Genomic DNA, 17,157 nt, shown 5'->3' with positions numbered 1-17,157 from the left:
TGATGAGACATTGTTTCAGACTCCAAGTGTCTGAGATGTTTCTGTTACTGAAATAATTGTGCAATGCCTCAGATAATTGGATCTCTCATTTAATGGTCGATATGTTTTACTCTTTCAGATACTGTTTCAGATATTACAGAGTGAAGTTCTGAAACGAGACGGTGGAATGTAAATGTCTACCTACCCTGAATATTTGAACATTCAACTTCAGGATATGCGGATCCAGGATCAGTGTCACCCAAACTGTGATGGTGTAATATTCAATCTGATTGAGAGAGTCAATGGTTGCAGAATCTGCTAAATACAAAATGATTGGTTCGTGGGTCAGTTGTTTGTGGTCGAGTCATCATAATGTCATCATGACACAGAATACTTCAACAAATCGGAGACGAGCTATCAATAACTTCACCATCTATGTGGCAATGTCAAGGAATTGATACATAACGCCACTTTGGGAGAACATTCACCGTTGGGATAAATGCGCAGGACCTACACCAACTTGTCAGGACAACTATCCAGAGGAACATGGAGAAACATAGATTTGTGGAACGTAGGACAGGTGTAGGCCCTTTGGCCCTTCTAATTCGTTCTGGAAATCATCAAATGTGTTTTGGCATCAACTACGTTTTGTAGTAGCAAATTACACAATATCATAACCGAGTGAAAGAAGTAATACTGATGGCATTTTACAGGTTTCAGGTAGATGCAACAAAATATCCCCATTCTTCTGAACTAAAGCGTAAATGATCGCAAAGGACTCAACCTTTTCTCATATGTCTGCACCACAATTACAGGGATCAATCTGGTAAATATTCGCTTCACTGACTTTACAGTAAATAAGTCCAGCCTCGGATAAGGTGACCAAAATTGCACACAGTATTGCTGGTGTGGTCTCTCTATGCACTTTAGAATTACACCAAGACATCCAGTTCTGCGACTTGAGTGCTCTCGCTATCATGGCCAGAAAACCAGTTGCCTTCTGTTCCACCTGCTGTATCTGCAGGATTACCTTCAGTGACTTCTGTGAGAAGACACCAGGGTCTCGTTGCACATATCCCACTCTCAATTTATAACCAATCAGGTAATATTCTGCTTTCTAATTTTTTGCTGCCACCCTCATATTTATGCACATAACACTGCATCTTCCATGCATTTTCCAACTCAGCTCGGCAAAGTCACACTGAAACGTCTTTGTATCCATTCTCCTTACAGCTCACCCTCTCACCCAGCTTATCTCATCTGCAATGTTGGGCATAATGCTTTGTCGTATCCTCATCTAAATCATTAGTGTATATTGTGAACATGGGTCCCAGCACTGAAACATGCCATACCTCACTGGACATGCCAGTCATTCTGAAAAAAATGTTTATTCCGACTCTTCTTTTTTCTGCCAAACATGATTCCATCCGTCTCAATACCCTACCCCTAATCGCTTGTGCTTAAATAGTAATTGCTAATAATCGTATGAGACATATTGTCGAAAGCCTTATGAAAGGCCAAGTAAACCAGACCCACCAACATATCAACACCAAAGGTTATATACTCAAATAATTGCAGTCGATATTTTAAGCATGCGTTTCCTACCGTAAATCCATTTTGACTGTCCGATTTTATCACTGTTTTACAAATGGTCTGCTATCATGTCTTTCATATTGGCTCCAGAATTGTCCCCACTATTGTTGTCAGGTGTACTGGTCTATCATTTCCCGTTTTCACTCTGCCTCACTTTCTGGATAGAGTGATTACATGAGCTATCCTCAAATAATTAATTACAAAGTGCAAATAATCACAAAAGATGGCGAACAATGCATCAACTATATCTGCCGCGAAGTCGGTAAGTACCCTGGAATAGATCTTATCAAGTCCTGAGATTTATCGGCCTTCACTGTCATCAATTTTTCCTCTCTGAAAAATTTCTAATACTGCGTTTCTTCAGTTCCTCCCTTTCATTAAATCATGTGCTCCAGAAAATTTCTGGTCTGTTTTTTCTGTCCTTCAGAAATAAATGTCACTTCTGTCACCGAGGAGTTAAGTCCCTTCGAATATATACTGTGGACAGCAAGATGGCACAGTGGTTAGCATTGCTGCCTCACGGCGCCGAGGTCCCTGCTTCGATCCTGGCTCCGGGTCATTGTCGTGTTGAGTTTGCACATTCTCCCCGTGTTTGCGGCGGTTTCACCACCATAACCCAAAGATGTGCAGAGTAGGTAGATTGGCCCCTTAATTGGAACAAATGAATTGGGTACACTAAATCCATTTTAAAAAACGGACAGATAATGTGTGAGATATAGAACATAGAACAGTACAGCACAGAACAGGCCCTTCGGCCCTCGATGTTGTGCCGAGCAATGATCACCCTCATCAAACCCACGTATCCACCCGATACACGTAACCCAGCAAATAATATAAGGCATAATCCGTGAAGTCTGCGTTAGCAGTTGGGTTTTATGACACAGAACCGCTCCCACTCCACAATGATTCCCATCAGTTTCAATTTCACAGATGGTAACTACATCGGTTGTGGGATCAGATCGTGGAACCCATGGGCAATGGTTCAGGGAAGAGACAGAATGCGCCAAATGGGACCATTTTGTTTCCTTTCTGTTCAGTCATTCTGGATAAACATCACCCTCAATACTGTTCACACTCTTCTACATTGTGTTCAGCCCTCTCCTGTACTTTTATAGCATTTTAATAATATTGAAATTTTATCAATTCTAATAATATCCTGTTCAAAGCCACACAATCTACTCCAATTCCATCAAATCAAAGTTCGACTGACTTTGATCTTAAATCTTCTACTTTCCAGTTCAACCTATTTAAGAATAAACGTTTGTAAGGTAAATACTGCGGATGCGAAAAATCAGAAAATGTCACAGTCAGCAGGTCCGGCAGGAAGAGTCACATGGTCTCAAAGTGTTGTATTTGTTTGTCTCTCCCAGAATCCTGCCACACCTGCTGACTTTGTCCGGAAATGTCTGTTTTCCCGGTGTCAGAAATGAACATTCATGTTTTCTTTGGTTTTATTTTACCTTTTCACTTTACATCGGATTTTTTTCTTTGTGTTCCTCATCCTTTTTATTAACTATGCTATTTAAATCATTCTTCATTTAATGCATGACATTGTGCCTTTTCTCACAAAGTTTTCATTCATGTGAGTTACTAATGTGAAATTTCAATTTCCAGTCGTATATCTATTATTGCAAGTCAGCACATTTCCGCCTACCACAATTTCCGACCATCGTTAAAATGTAGTTTTAATTCCAAACACAAAGTTGTTCCAAGAAATTACAAACAACATTCATGTTAGCGCCGAATCATGCAGAACACATTCCTAACTTTCTTCCGTCTAAACGGATGCATTTTCTCCAGTTTCGTATTTCTACCCCTCCCAACTTGGACCAATTCTTCTGCTTGAAACGTGTATCCATACTCATTAAATAACCATTTGTATATCGTGTTTTTCATGATCAGCAGGTTTCAAACTCTTTGCAGCTAAAGGTGTAGAATTAAAATTATCGCTGTCACAATATGGGAACCCAGCAGTCAATTTGTGGATTGCGATCTCCCACGGACATCACAGTATTTTTTTTAGGAGCATTTAACCTGATTGTGTGAATTTGCGATAGGAGTGATTATTGGTCAGAACAAAACGGCAAACCCTCAAGCGTTCTTCAGCAAGGTCAATTGATACATTATACCCAGAAGAGAGGACATGCTGTCACTGGGTTCAATAGCTCTACTGAAAGGTCACATCACAAGACACGCAGCTTCAACTCAGCACGGCCCCGGAGTGTCAGACCTTATTTATTTGTGCACGTTCTGAACTGCTGCTGAACCTGAAAACGTTTCTCAGAGGCCAGATTGCCCCCACTGAGCCCGAGCTGACAGCTGTGCTCCAGTCTCATTGATTAGTGTATTAAGTGGTAACATATAACGTAATATTAAATACCAAGATTCACATTGTTGACCATATCTGCTCCGTTGCCTTTAAAATAATTCGGTGTTGTTGATTATATGAGAGATCCGATTTTAAAAATGGGCTGACAGTTCTAATATTGTTGGATTTGTAATGATATTCTTCACTCCTTTAGTCGCAATTTTCCTCTCAATAATGTTCAGCGGATTGACGTATAGTTTCCCAGACATTATTCTTCATCATTTATTAATAATACCCTTTATATCTGCTTTCCGCTAGGAGCCTGACATTACACCTTCAGTAATGATTTGTAAATAACTGCAATTGTGCCTCTGCCATCTTTTCCATTAATGTTTAGATGCATGGAAGCAAAGTATTCGGAGGATTAGAATTATCCGATGACTGATTTGTTTTAATATGATTTTTTCATTGCATATGTGATAACCAACGTCATGTATACATAGGTTTTATCCCTGCTGCATACTGAAGCAAGGGAACTGACTAATATTTCTACATTTCACCATGGCTGCGCGTGACTGTGCCTAACCGCAAAACCTGACAAGAATGTTCAATTGCCCATCTTATTTCTCTTTCTATAAACTGTTGTGCTAATTTGGCTAAAGCTACATGATTAACTAATTTAATATTCCTCGTTTGTCATCTTAGCTCATTATATTGTTGCTCTCTGTGACTTAATCATGTCCCTTGTCCTGTTCTGCCATCCCGCCAAGTCCAACACTGCCCCCTCACCCCTAGCTCTACTTATTCATATTATTATCGCTGCTGTATACTTAATGGTTTGCGTTCATGCTTTGGTGTTCCTGTTATTTGATGAAATTATATTTTCTCTTGGCTTCAGGTCAAAATGGTTTTGAAACTTTACCGTTTAGAAATAAAATAATGTTGTAGCGCCACTGTTCTCCAAAATGAGGGGTTGGTTTAGCTCGCTCGACTAAATCGCTGGCTTTTAAAGCAGACCAAGCAGGCCAGCAGCACGGTTCGATTGTCATACCAGCCTCCCCGGACAGGCGCCGGAATGTGGCGACTAAGGTCTTTTCACAGTAACTTCATTGAAGCCAATTCGTGACACCAACCGATTTTCATTTCATTTTTTCAGTTCCTGCATTGACGCGTTGTGAAGACTGCCAGCAGTAATATCAGTTATTGTGTTCTATATTCCAGCAACCGCTATACCGATACTTATTTGAAACAGATCATTGATGGAGGCAAAGGGAGGCTGGGTGCAGCCCTGTGGGAAACTGTAAACAGCTACTCTGCTCTCTGTTTTACAGGGACGGCAAAAGACATTCTTGAACAATGAAGAGCAGTGGGAATCTAATCAAAACCATCCGTCATCTGATAATGCATAACTGCATGTGACAGATCTACTTTCTGCACGACAATGATGAGTATAATGCTGTTGTGCTTCCAGCGTACCGACGATTGTTAAGCCGGAAGCGACATTTGCCCCTGTAACTTGGGTTTGAAATGGGGAGGAGGGCATTTGCCCCTTCGAGCTTGCTCCGCCATTTATCACGATCATGGCTGATCATCCAACTCAATCACCTAATCCTGCTTTGTCCCCAGAGCCTTTTCTCCCACTGCCTCCAAGTACTATATCTTGCAGCCTCTTGAATATATTTCATGTTTTAGCATCAACTACTTTTGTCGGAATAATTTCCACAGATTCACCACTCTTTGTGAGAAGAAATTAGTCCTCATCACTGTCCGAAATATTTACCCTGAATCCTCAGAATGTGACCTCTGGTTCTGGACAAACCCATCAAAGAACAAGAACAAAGAATAGTACAGCCCAGGAACAGGCCCGTCCGCCCTCCGTGCCTGTGCGGACCATGCTGCCCGACTGAACTACAAACTTCTACACTTCCTGGGTCCATATCCCTCTATTCGCATCCTATTCATGTATTTGTCAAGACGCCACTTAAATGTCACTAACGTCCCTGCTTCCACCACCATCTCCGGCAGCGAGTTCCAGGCACCCACTACCCTCAGTGTAAAACACTTGCCTCGTACATCGACTATAAACCTTGCCCCTCGCACCTTAAACCTATGCCCACTAGTAATTGGCCGCTCAAAACTGGAGAAAAGCTTCTGATTATCCACTTTGTCTACGCCCCTCATAATTTCTTAGACCTCTATTAGGTCGCCCCTGAACCTCTGTCGTTCCAGTGAGAACAAACCGAGTTTATTCAACCGCTCCCCATAGCTAATGCTCTCCACACCAGGCAAAATTCTGGTGAATCTCTTCTGCACCCTCTCTAAATCCTCCACATTTTTCTGGTAGTGTGGCGACCAGAATTCAATACCATATTTCATTGGTGACATCTTCCCTGCATCTACCCTGTCTAGTCCTATTAAAGTTTTATAAGTCTCTGCGAGATTCCCCCCTCATTTTTCTAAACTCCAGCGAGGGCAGTCCTAACGCAGTCAATCTCTCCGCATATGACAGTTCTGCCATCCCTGGGATCACTTCGTCCCTCGGGTCAGTCTGGTAAACATTCGAGATAGTACCTCGAGAGCAAGAACAGCCTTCCTCAGAAAGGCAGCCCAAAACTGCACACAATATTCTAGGTGTGGCAGCAACACATCCCTGCTTCTGTACTCGAGACCTCTCGCATTGAAGGCCGACATACCATATAATAATAATACTAACCTTTTATTGTGACAAGTATGAAGTTACTGCGAAAAGCCCCTAGTGGCCATATTCCGGCGCCTGTTCGGGTCAGCTGGTACGGAAATTAAACCCGTGCTGCTGACCTTCGTCTGCATCACAAACCAACTGTCTAGCCCACATAGCTGAACCAGCCTTTAAATTTCTTTACCGCCTGCTCCACCTGCAAGCTTACCTTCAGCGATAGGTACACAAGGGCACCCAAGTCCCGCTGCACACTCCACTGTCCCAATTTACAATCCTCCAGGTAGTAATCTGCCTTCCTGTTTTTGATTCCAAAATGAATAACTTTATACTTATCCAACTTATGCTGCATTTTTCATTGATTTGCCCACTAGCCCAACCTGCCCAGTGCATTCTTTAGTATCCCGGCATCCTCGTGACAGTTCACCCTTCCACCCACTTGGTGTCATCTGCAAACTTTGAGATGTTACATTTATATATTCCAGCAGCCGCTTTACCGATACTTATTTGAAGCTGAACTTTGATGGAGGCAGGTGTAGGCGGGGTGCAGCGCTGTGGGAAACTGGAAACTGCGTGTCTGCTCGCTATTGTTTACACAGACGGCTAAAAACATGCTTGAACAATTAAGGACGGTGGACATTTAATCAAACACATTCGTCATCTGACGATGCATAAGTGCATGTGACAGATTTCCTTTTTACACGAGAATGATGAAGTTAATATTGTTGTACATCCAGTGCACTGACGATTAAACTTGTTAAACCTGAAGCGATATTTGGCTTTTAACTTGGGTTTGAAATGAATACAGAATGCAAACCTGAAGCACGGGTCTGGATGGAAACCTTGTCAGGTGGAATAATATCTATTTCTGCATAAATTGGTTGGTAGAAACCAGATGGTGAGTCCCAGCCGTCAGTGGGAGGACCTGTTGGATGGAGAACGTGACAATTAGCATATTGATACATTTATAGTTACGCATTAAATTCCACATTGACTTTCATTTCAAATTTCTCTCTTTGTCGAGACTGGATTCGTACCAGTGGACCTAGAGCATGACGTTGGGCTTCAGATGACTGGCCCAGTGATATTTCCACTGACTCGATTTCAAGTATCGGTAACTGAGGGATTTCAGGGCCACTATTGTTCTGTGCATCAGATATGAATCAAAATACCTTAGTGCGAGTTAAGATACAGGGAGCAGCTTTGTTCAGCCGCAATCCTAGTGGCCATTAACACAAAGGTTCATCAGATTTTATAGCCAAATACTGTATGGAAAATGTCGCCTGTCGCCAGAGGGTCACTAATCTATACCAAGCATGACGGAGCAGGACTTTATCCAACTTTAACTGTGTGACATTGTTGGTTTGGAAAGAATTTGCAGGATGATTTGATGGCACTTGTTCTTAAATCTTGAGACTTGAATCGGAGCTTCTAACTCTGATGTGGGGACGGTACTTACTGCACCACCGGCAGAGATCCACTGTTCTCAGAGTGTTTGTTGTGCTGGGACTTAGACTTAGCACTGACAATTGTGGGAACACATATAAAAAATGTCACATCACATCCTAATATGGCATGTGGATTCCGGTCAGAGAAGTTGATACTGGACATATATATATAGATTGTCTAGGTTTCCAACAAATGCTGAATGGAAAAAATGCATAAGCTCTAAAAAAAAATACTGACCTCAGAGTTCAAAGTGTTTCACTGAAATGTCATGATCTGTCGTGACAAAAATTAAACTAATTTCAAGTCTCGTGTACGGCATGTAATGCATTAAATATATCCAATGATCAGCAGGTTATGTGGATTGGCCATTAGATATTTCCATTAGTGCCCCATGGTTTGGTGGTGTCACGAGAATATGGCGGGGTATTGGGCCTACGTAGAATGCTCTTTCGGGGGGTTGGGTCAGATAAGATGGGCCGACTGGTTTCCCTCTGCACTGTGCAATTTCAATGATTCTATGATTTTACTTTTTCTCGAACACCTTGAATGAAATGACTGACCAATAGCCAGTTAATTTATTTCTCACACCGACTGGGTACATTATGGGGAAAGAGACATTGAAGAGAAGATAAACCAAAATTCAAAATTCAGTGTGAGGTGCACAATCTGAATCGAGCCGTACCTTTTATTGACATCTTCCTCTGCATTACTGTCACGAGGGCGAGTAACTCACAGATCAACAGGACTCCGAGTGAAATGCAGAGAACAAGAGGAATGGAAGTGTTTTCATCTTCAGGAGCTATATTAAAGATTTAGCAAAGTTTTCACAGATAAAGCTTTCACCTTGTAATTTTCAATGTTTTCATGATTATCATTTTGAGAAATCCTCACAACAAGGCAATGCCAATCTGTCCAATTATTTCCCCGAATGTGACAATAACAATAATATTTAATGATATATATCAGTGAGTTGTACCTTCAGGTGTGGACGGAGAAGAAGTTGGAAAGAAAAGCGGATCTGCGGAACATATAGAAAAAAAAACAACTATTTGGATTTGATGTTCGAAAATTCGCTGTTATTCTTAATTGATAAACATGCTTCATGTTCAGCACCAAGAACCAAACCCCTCCCCAGCTCAAGCTCCCACCACTCTGTGCGATGCTTACCGGAACAAACCACACTGGCGTCTTCCTTGTGATCACAGTCAGCTTGAGGCCACAACGATAAAGGACAATCTGAGAGAAAGGATTCATTTCCGGTGCACATCACCTCATCCAGCCAGGTCGTACCGTTACCCTGGCCAAAAGCGGCCCCTCCTGGGGCCAATAGAGGTGGACCACACCCCAACTGCCTGCACACTACTCTGGCATCGTTCATATCCCAGGAATCATCACATACCGTGCCCCAAGTGTTATTACACAATATCTCCACTCTCCCGGAGCATTTGGTGTCACCTGCAGCCAACCGCAAGGTTTGTCCTGAATTTGTCAAAGAAAAGGCAATTATTACACTTGATGTGACACAAGCGCTGAATACTATCAGGTAGCGGTTATAAAAGATGAAGGAGAACCTGATGCTCCACCACAGTTTTTCAGACCATCGTGTGGTCCCTTCATTGGGCTTCCCCCTGTTGATCAGACAGACATGTTGAACACAGATGACATTAGTATTTGAAATTAAATCTGCAAAAGAAAGATCAATTGTTTTACCTAAACAAACAATTCCGGCATCCTCCCGATGATAACAGTCGTGATGACCCCACGGGTCTGCCTGACATTGCCAAAGTGTCGTCTCATGTGACAAACACTTGATCTCATCGAGCCAAATATGTCCGGATCCCATTCCAAATAACCTAGCGTCATAGTCAATGAAATCGGCGGTGCCGCACTCCAACTGTTTACAGATCACATTTGCATCACGGTTCTCCAGTGTTTCAGAGCACACTGTGCCCCAGGCCCCACTGTAGAACACTTCCACTCTCCCCTCACAGCGATGCTTTCCATTAACCAGACGTAGCTCTTTGTGCTCTATCAAACAAATAACAAACACCCAGTTGATTCAATTGACCAATTGTGTATCCACAGTGCACTGAAATATATCTGTTGCACTAGCTGAGTTAACGTTTTCATAGATATTATTTCAGAAAATTAACAGAAACGAGCAGCTTAAATCAAACGATACAGTCCATAATAAGTAACTGTGAATTCCAACCCAGACATTTACATGATGTACTGCATTGAATGACGAGGAAACGGTGCAGTAATGGTTGGCGGACCAATGCGTTACTTTAAATTAGCCTGGATTGTCAACAGAGCTTTGATAACTTCCCTCATTAACTCAGGTCAGAAAATGAGTTACGAGCGAGTCAGAAGGAACGTTGCTGTAAAATTAGCTGTAAATTATTATATTAGTTAAATACCAGAAGTTCGAACTGGGTGTTCACATGGATTGGTGCTAGTGTTACAGTTCCTGAAAATAAACATCAACTCGTCGTAGTTTGCACTCGGAAGTCAAAGTACCAAATTTATATGAGGTAGAAAATGGGGCGAACAGTTAATTCTGAATAGGACTGCACTATATATAACAAACACGATGAGCCGAGAGGTATTTTCTGTGTTGTGGATCACTATGACCCTGTTACTGCCATATGTTGTACAAGTAACTTTCACAGCGAGTTCAGGAGAACGTGTTTTACTTCTGGCGAGAGAGGTGGAACAAAGTGAAACTCAGAAAACATAAGATACTTGAGTCCGACAGGACAGATGTTTTTGCACTGAGAGGATAATATAAAATGAGTGGAGAAAGAATCGGAAGGGAAAATAGATCCGGTCGGCTGAACCAACGTTTTAATGCTATTTGTGTGCAGAATAAAAGGCATTCAATGCGTTAGTCCGACTAACCTCCGTCAGTGCTTTTCCGACCAAATTCGGGGACATATCTTCAGTATGAAACTTCGCTTACAACTGAAGGAAATAAGACTTTTACCTGAGCACATGATCTCCACATCTTCTTTATGATTACAGTCGTGGTTCCCCCACAATGCATGGGGGCATTGCCAGATAGACGATTCGTTCCCGGAGCATTCCACCTCATCGAACCAAATGGTGCCTGTGCCTGGTCCAGTCGGGCCAGGAAGTGGAAGCTGCGATGCATTTCCACAACCCAGCTGCTTGCAAACCACGTCGGCGTCTATCAGATCCCAGGAATCGTCACAAACTGAGCCCCAGGTCCCAGTGTAATAAATCTCCAATCGGCCAGCACATCGGCTTCCACCGTCAGACAGCCTTAACTGTTTGTGTCCTAGTAGAAAATAATAGTGTATTAGTGTACATCGAACACAAAGTCATATAACTATTCAATTAAAACTATTGTGTAATAGCCGGCTGGATTAAAATCTCCCTTTCAACTTGCTGTTCACGGGTAAATGTGTATTTGTTGTCCAAAACTTTTGTAGTCTGACCTAAATATGTCATATGGTGACGGGAAAATATCGCTGTGAGGGCAATGTGAAACTGATCTTCAATGGGACATAGGGAAATGTATGTTCCGAAAATCTGAATCGACAGATCCAAATCATTTAGAAGCTGATAAAGCGCGCAGTAATTAGCACTGTTGCCTCATCACGCCGAGGTCCCGGGATCGATCACGGACGTTGGTCACCGTCCGTGTGGAGAGTTCACAATCTCCCCGTTTCTGCGTGGATCTAACCCGCAGAACCCCAACATGAATAACGTATGGTGTATTGGTCACGCTAAATTGCCCCTTAATTGGAAAAAATGTTGGGTACTCTAAATTTATTTGATAAAATCTGCACCGTGGATTTCGGGATTGACCCATTCTCTGCTGGATAGAATGTTTCACCCGCAATTATTATTTGTCCTAATTAATTAGTCCAAACACAATCGCTTAAAGCAAATATTTTATGTCATGCTTTGCACTGCGTACTGATTTGCCACCCATATTTCATCAGATGTCGTCATAACATTCTTATCGGTACGAATCAGAAAATGTTCAGTGGGCTGGCACCATTCTTGAGAGAAAACGCGGCTTGACCGCTGGAAAACTGACCCTCCACGCGAAAGCACCTCACTTCCTGCTGAAAGGTTCAGAAGATCCTTGTTATTTTAAGACAGAAAGATATCTCAAATGCCTTGCTGGGAAACCAATCTTGCTCCCTTCAAAAACACTAATGCAAACACCACTTTCTCAAGTGAACCGCGCTAATTTAATCTTACCAGGAATGCCCACCACAATTACATTCCCTCACACACCCCCCCCCCCTACCAAAATCACCTATTTGATCAATACTGCGCTCTCGTCCAACAATATAATTTATCTTTAGAATATCATTGTCATGTTCAAATACAAAAGGGGCAGCACGGTAGCATTGTGGATGGCACAATCGCTTCAAAGCTCCAGGGTCCCAGGTTCGATTCCGGCTTGGGTCACTGGCTGTGCCGAGTCAGCACATCCTCCCCGTTTGTGCGTAGGTTCCGTCCAGGGGCTCCGGTTTCCTCCCACAGTCCAAAGATGTGCAGGTTAGGTGAAATGGTCATGACAAATTGCCCTTCGTATCCAAAATTGCCCTTAGTGTTGGGTGGGGTTACTACGTTATGGGGATAGGGTGGAGTTGTTCACGTTGGGTAGGGTGCTCTTTCCAAGAGCCGGGGCAGACTCGATGGGCTGAATGGCCTCCTTCTGCACTGTAAATTCTATGATCTATAAGTGCAGCAATCCATTCCCCCATACTTAATAAGGAGGCGGTCTCGTGGTCGTATTATTCCTGGACAACTAATGCAGAGACCTAGGGTAATGCACTGGGATCGCGGTTTCGAATCCATTCTTCCCAGATGGCGGAATTTGAATTCAATTAAAATCAGTTATTGAACGTCTATTGATGACCATGTAACCATTGTCGACTGTCATAAAAACCCATCTCATTCACGAATGCACTTCAGGGAGGAAATCAGCTCTGCCAACCCGCTCTGACCTACATGTGACTCTCATGCCCCACACACCAATGCGGTTATGTCTTAACTTCCCCCAGTCTGAAATAGTCTCGCACTCCCCTCAGTGCAAGGGCAAATAGGTTTGGGTAACAACTGCTGGCCGAGACAGCGACGCCCACATCACAAGAACGAAATGAAAAAAAAATCAACGGTCCCGACATTGGCTTTTGACAGACAATATCAGAATTTCTTTAGAGAAACTTCTCTGCGTCCTTTCAAGTGCGCTGTTAACACCTACCCCTTTGACCAATTCATTTGTCACCGTTGTAATTGGTCATTTTTTGGCTTAATCTGTGTTTACTGGTGGGCGGGACCTAGATATTTATAATGTTGTTCAATCTGTCAGTATGGTCCTCAAAATGTTTTTCTTGTTGCCCATGTTCTGTTCTTCTTCCTGGCGCCAGTGTTAAATAACTAGTCCACACACCCCTGAGGAAAAAATGACATATTCCCGTTGCCCATTACACAAATCCTATTATATTTCAGTCAAAGTGACCTGTTTATTCACCTGAACACAGAACTCCTACGTCGATGCTGTCAGGATTCGGCGGGTTCGGTGGGAATGAGCTGCAGTTCCAGAGATGCGATTCGTTCCCTTTACACTGGACGTCATTCACCCACACTGACCCTTCACCCTCTCCGTATTGTGATGAGTCATAAGCGGCTATCGCGGCTCCGCAGCCCAGCTGTCTGCAGACCACCTTAGCGTCATTCAGGTCCCAGAGGCTGTCCTGGACTCTGCCCCAGCTGCGGTTGTAGTAAATCTCCACTCGCCCATCGCACCTGCTTCCCCCATTTATCAGTCTCAGTGACCAATTTTCATCTGTGTGAAGTGAGACATTGAGAACAATGGCACCAGTGAAACAAATTAACGCAGATTTAGATCATCTTTACCCATGACTACTTCTCTGGTGCAAGAGTGACGGGTGTGACTGAACGGATGCTGAGCACTGTGAGGCAGGAGGCTGAAGGGTCAGCATTCGTGGTCCGTGTCTGAAACAATGACAAAGGTGGATAGACGGACAGAGTCATGCAAATAGTGTTTATTGAAAGCCAGAATTCGCAGGCATGTGGGGCGGTATATGTAGAAAGATCCTTATTAGTTCCTGCACCAAATGGCACTGTGTTTTTTAACATTAACAAACGCATGTCCACATAGTTGGAGATTAGATGCTGTGCTTTGGACATTAATTTCCTCCAATATGGGCAGCAGTTGTGCGGAAGAGGGAACAGGGAATGCTGGAGTAGGTTGCAACTGAACCGCGACCCATATCCGTCCGGTTCGACTGGCTAGTTCTATCGGTGTGGTCAGGACAGATTTTGAAGACATTTGGGAGCTATCAGGTAACATTGGAGGAAATCAATCACGTGCAGAGAATCGGTACAGGCAGCCAGCACTAGAGGAGGGAATATTGCGGCTTTATCTGCGATTTCAGGAACAGAGAATGTAGCTCATTTTAAATATGATTGTAGTGCAGGGATATAAAGTCACAGCGTGGGAAAGAATTTGCCTGCAGTGCCGAAGACCGAGAACTATGATTCTGCCATTGTAATGGCGAATTGTCTCAAAGAGTTTTAGGAATATGCAAAATGAAAAACAAATAGAGCCATTAAGAAGGAGACCAATCTCCCACGAACAGCGATGTGGAGTGGCAAATAATCGATCCTGTGCGATGTTGTGTAATGCAAAATCCTGAACTGGACAAGCGAGACATTTCCGCTAATTCCCCTCAATGTGGTGCTGAGGATTCTTTTCACTTCCCGATTTGACCGCGCGTTCAGAAACCTGAGGGTTCTGTATAACAAGAAAGGGAGGAAATGTTCCCGTCGGTGGGAGTATGGAAAGCGGGATAGGCCGCGATGTGAGGCGTGGCAGATTTAAGGTATTTGACAAAATAACAATTGTGACCTCAGGCTCTTTTCATAGGCAGTGGGTGTTTCGGATCGGAAATGGACTGTCTTGAGTACATGGTAGGTGAAGATCAATCATGTCTTTGAAAACAGAGCTGAACAATTCTGTGGAAGGGAAATAACACATGTCTGTGATGGCACTCCGGTTTTTTACGAGCTCAGTAACGTTTCCAAAGAGATTCCACGGTCGCGGCCAAATAGCCGCTTCATTTTCTACACCAGATTTTACTTTACTCTGATTATCTGGATTGAGGCCACTCACCCGAGCAGATGACACTGGCTTCATTTCCATGGGAACAGCCAAAATCGTCCACGGATGAAAGTTGGCACTCCCACAACCGGGACTCGTTCCCGCCGCACCTGTAGTTTTCCTTCCACACTGGGCCGGTTCCCTTTCCAAAGGGAGCACCTCTAGTGATCTTCTTCACCAACCCGCACTGAAGATGCTGACAGATCACATTGGCGGCATCTAAACTAAAGTCAACATCACACAACGTCCCCCAGCGGTCTCCGTGTAACACCTCCACCCGTCCTGAGCACCTGTCCTGGCCACCAACCAATCGGGGACCATGTTGTCCTGTTTTGGATATAAAGACGGCCTCATATAACTTGTAGATATCAATTAGAATAAGCACACGTCAAAATAAATGAAAGTAAATTGTACCATCGCACTTATAGCCACTGCTCATCTTCCCAAATAAAGGAGTTAAAATGGTGCGGCACACTTTTAGGAAGCTGCATGAACTCAAAGGTTAGTGTTCATCCTGAAAATCAATCTCATGGAATATTGCCGGTCATGATTATCAGGGGCAGCATGGTGGCACAATGGTTAGCACAGTTGCTTCACAGCTCCAGGGTCTCAGGTTCGATTCCGGACTTGGGACACTGACTGTGCGGAGTCTGCACGTTCTCCTCGTGTCTGCGTGGGTTTCCTCCAGGTGCTCCGGGTTCCTCCCATAGTCGCACGATGTGCAGGTTAAATGGATTGGCCATGATAAATTGCCCTAAGTGCTCGAAAAATGTTAAGTGGCGTCACTGGTTCACGAGGATAGAGTGCAGTTGCTGGATTAAGTGGGTGCGCTTTCCAAGGGCTTGTGGGCAAATGATGGGGCGAGTGGCCTCCTTGTGCACTGTAAATTCTATTAATCTGTTATTATACCACTTCACTAACTTCCGTTCTATCAATACCCTAGATATGTCTCTGTCAACGATGTAAACACAGTTAATTACGAAATTTCCGACTGTGGATCATGACTTGGGAGACAGAGCATGTCTATTGAAGTGTTTGATATAGAATGTTACATCAATATGTAATTAACAATGATAATTTACTGTTTTCAGAAGATCAATTAAAACGTCGACATTTACCATCCCCAATATCCGTGCTTACTTTGTAATGTCACGCCAGAAATCTAAAATTAATCGCTGATTGACAGAGCATAGTGATCTCTAAATAATCGATTAGAGGTGACCCTTTGTCTGTCTTTTGCTCAGTTACTCAAATATCGGACAAAAATATCTATTATTCATTATTACACACTCACCAGAACAAATCACACTGACATCGCTGTTGTGAGTGCATTTGGTCCGATTTACTGGAACAAGAGGACAGTCCACGAGGCTTGTCTCGTTGCCCATACATTCAAATCTATCGCTGTGTATCTTTCCAGTGCCCTCTCCGAAATAAGCGCCTCTTCTCACGGACACGGCGACTCCACACTGAAGTTGAGCACAGACTACCATGGCGTCATTCCAGTCCCAGTCAAGGTCACACACTGTTCCCCAGGTTATACCGACTTGAATCTCCAGTCTTCCAGCGCAGTGGGCACTTTGGGGTACCAATCTGGGAAATCTGTGGGCTGAGCAACAATAGATGACAATGATACAAATGATTTACAGATCTGTGCACATCTGCTACATTAGAATCTGTCACGATTAGTTGGGACATTGGCTCATTTCCGCTCGAACACTAATCAAGCAACTTACCTCCTTCCACCAAATGTTTTTGCTTCTACCTCGGCCACAATATTTCCTTTCAGATTAATTTAATTTTCCGTATGTCTACAAGAGGCCGTTAGTGTCATGTTGCAAACACGCACTTTATCGTCACTCTGATAAAGTTATCGTATTGATTGATAGAAAGCCCGATTAAGGATAAGTATCTACGCAAAGCCCCGTTGTCTCTCTTCTCTGTCTCTCACGTCCATGTTGT

The 17,157-nt window shown here is 43.3% G+C and overlaps 1 protein-coding gene across 1 annotated transcript in view; it reads right to left on the bottom strand.

Moving 5' to 3' along the window:
- LOC119957555 (deleted in malignant brain tumors 1 protein-like) overlaps positions 1–17,157 on the bottom strand; it is a 43,621-nt gene that overhangs the window by 1,766 nt on the left and 24,698 nt on the right. Inside the window, exons 4-14 of the mRNA XM_038785703.1 lie at positions 16,490–16,804; positions 15,208–15,522; positions 13,543–13,857; positions 11,011–11,325; positions 9,735–10,052; positions 9,596–9,652; positions 9,192–9,503; positions 9,001–9,042; positions 8,707–8,823; positions 7,393–7,500; positions 185–297 (exon numbers count right to left, since the gene is read on the bottom strand). Of these exons, the coding sequence (XP_038641631.1) occupies positions 185–297; positions 7,393–7,500; positions 8,707–8,823; positions 9,001–9,042; positions 9,192–9,503; positions 9,596–9,652; positions 9,735–10,052; positions 11,011–11,325; positions 13,543–13,857; positions 15,208–15,522; positions 16,490–16,804 (2,327 nt within the window). The remainder of the gene's footprint in view (positions 1–184; positions 298–7,392; positions 7,501–8,706; positions 8,824–9,000; positions 9,043–9,191; positions 9,504–9,595; positions 9,653–9,734; positions 10,053–11,010; positions 11,326–13,542; positions 13,858–15,207; positions 15,523–16,489; positions 16,805–17,157) is intronic.

Source organism: Scyliorhinus canicula, chromosome 26, assembly GCF_902713615.1.
Source record: "Scyliorhinus canicula chromosome 26, sScyCan1.1, whole genome shotgun sequence".
Lineage (NCBI taxonomy): Eukaryota > Metazoa > Chordata > Chondrichthyes > Carcharhiniformes > Scyliorhinidae > Scyliorhinus > Scyliorhinus canicula.
Note: the sequence above shows the minus strand (reverse complement) of the source record. Positions and strands in the feature narration are given on the sequence as shown.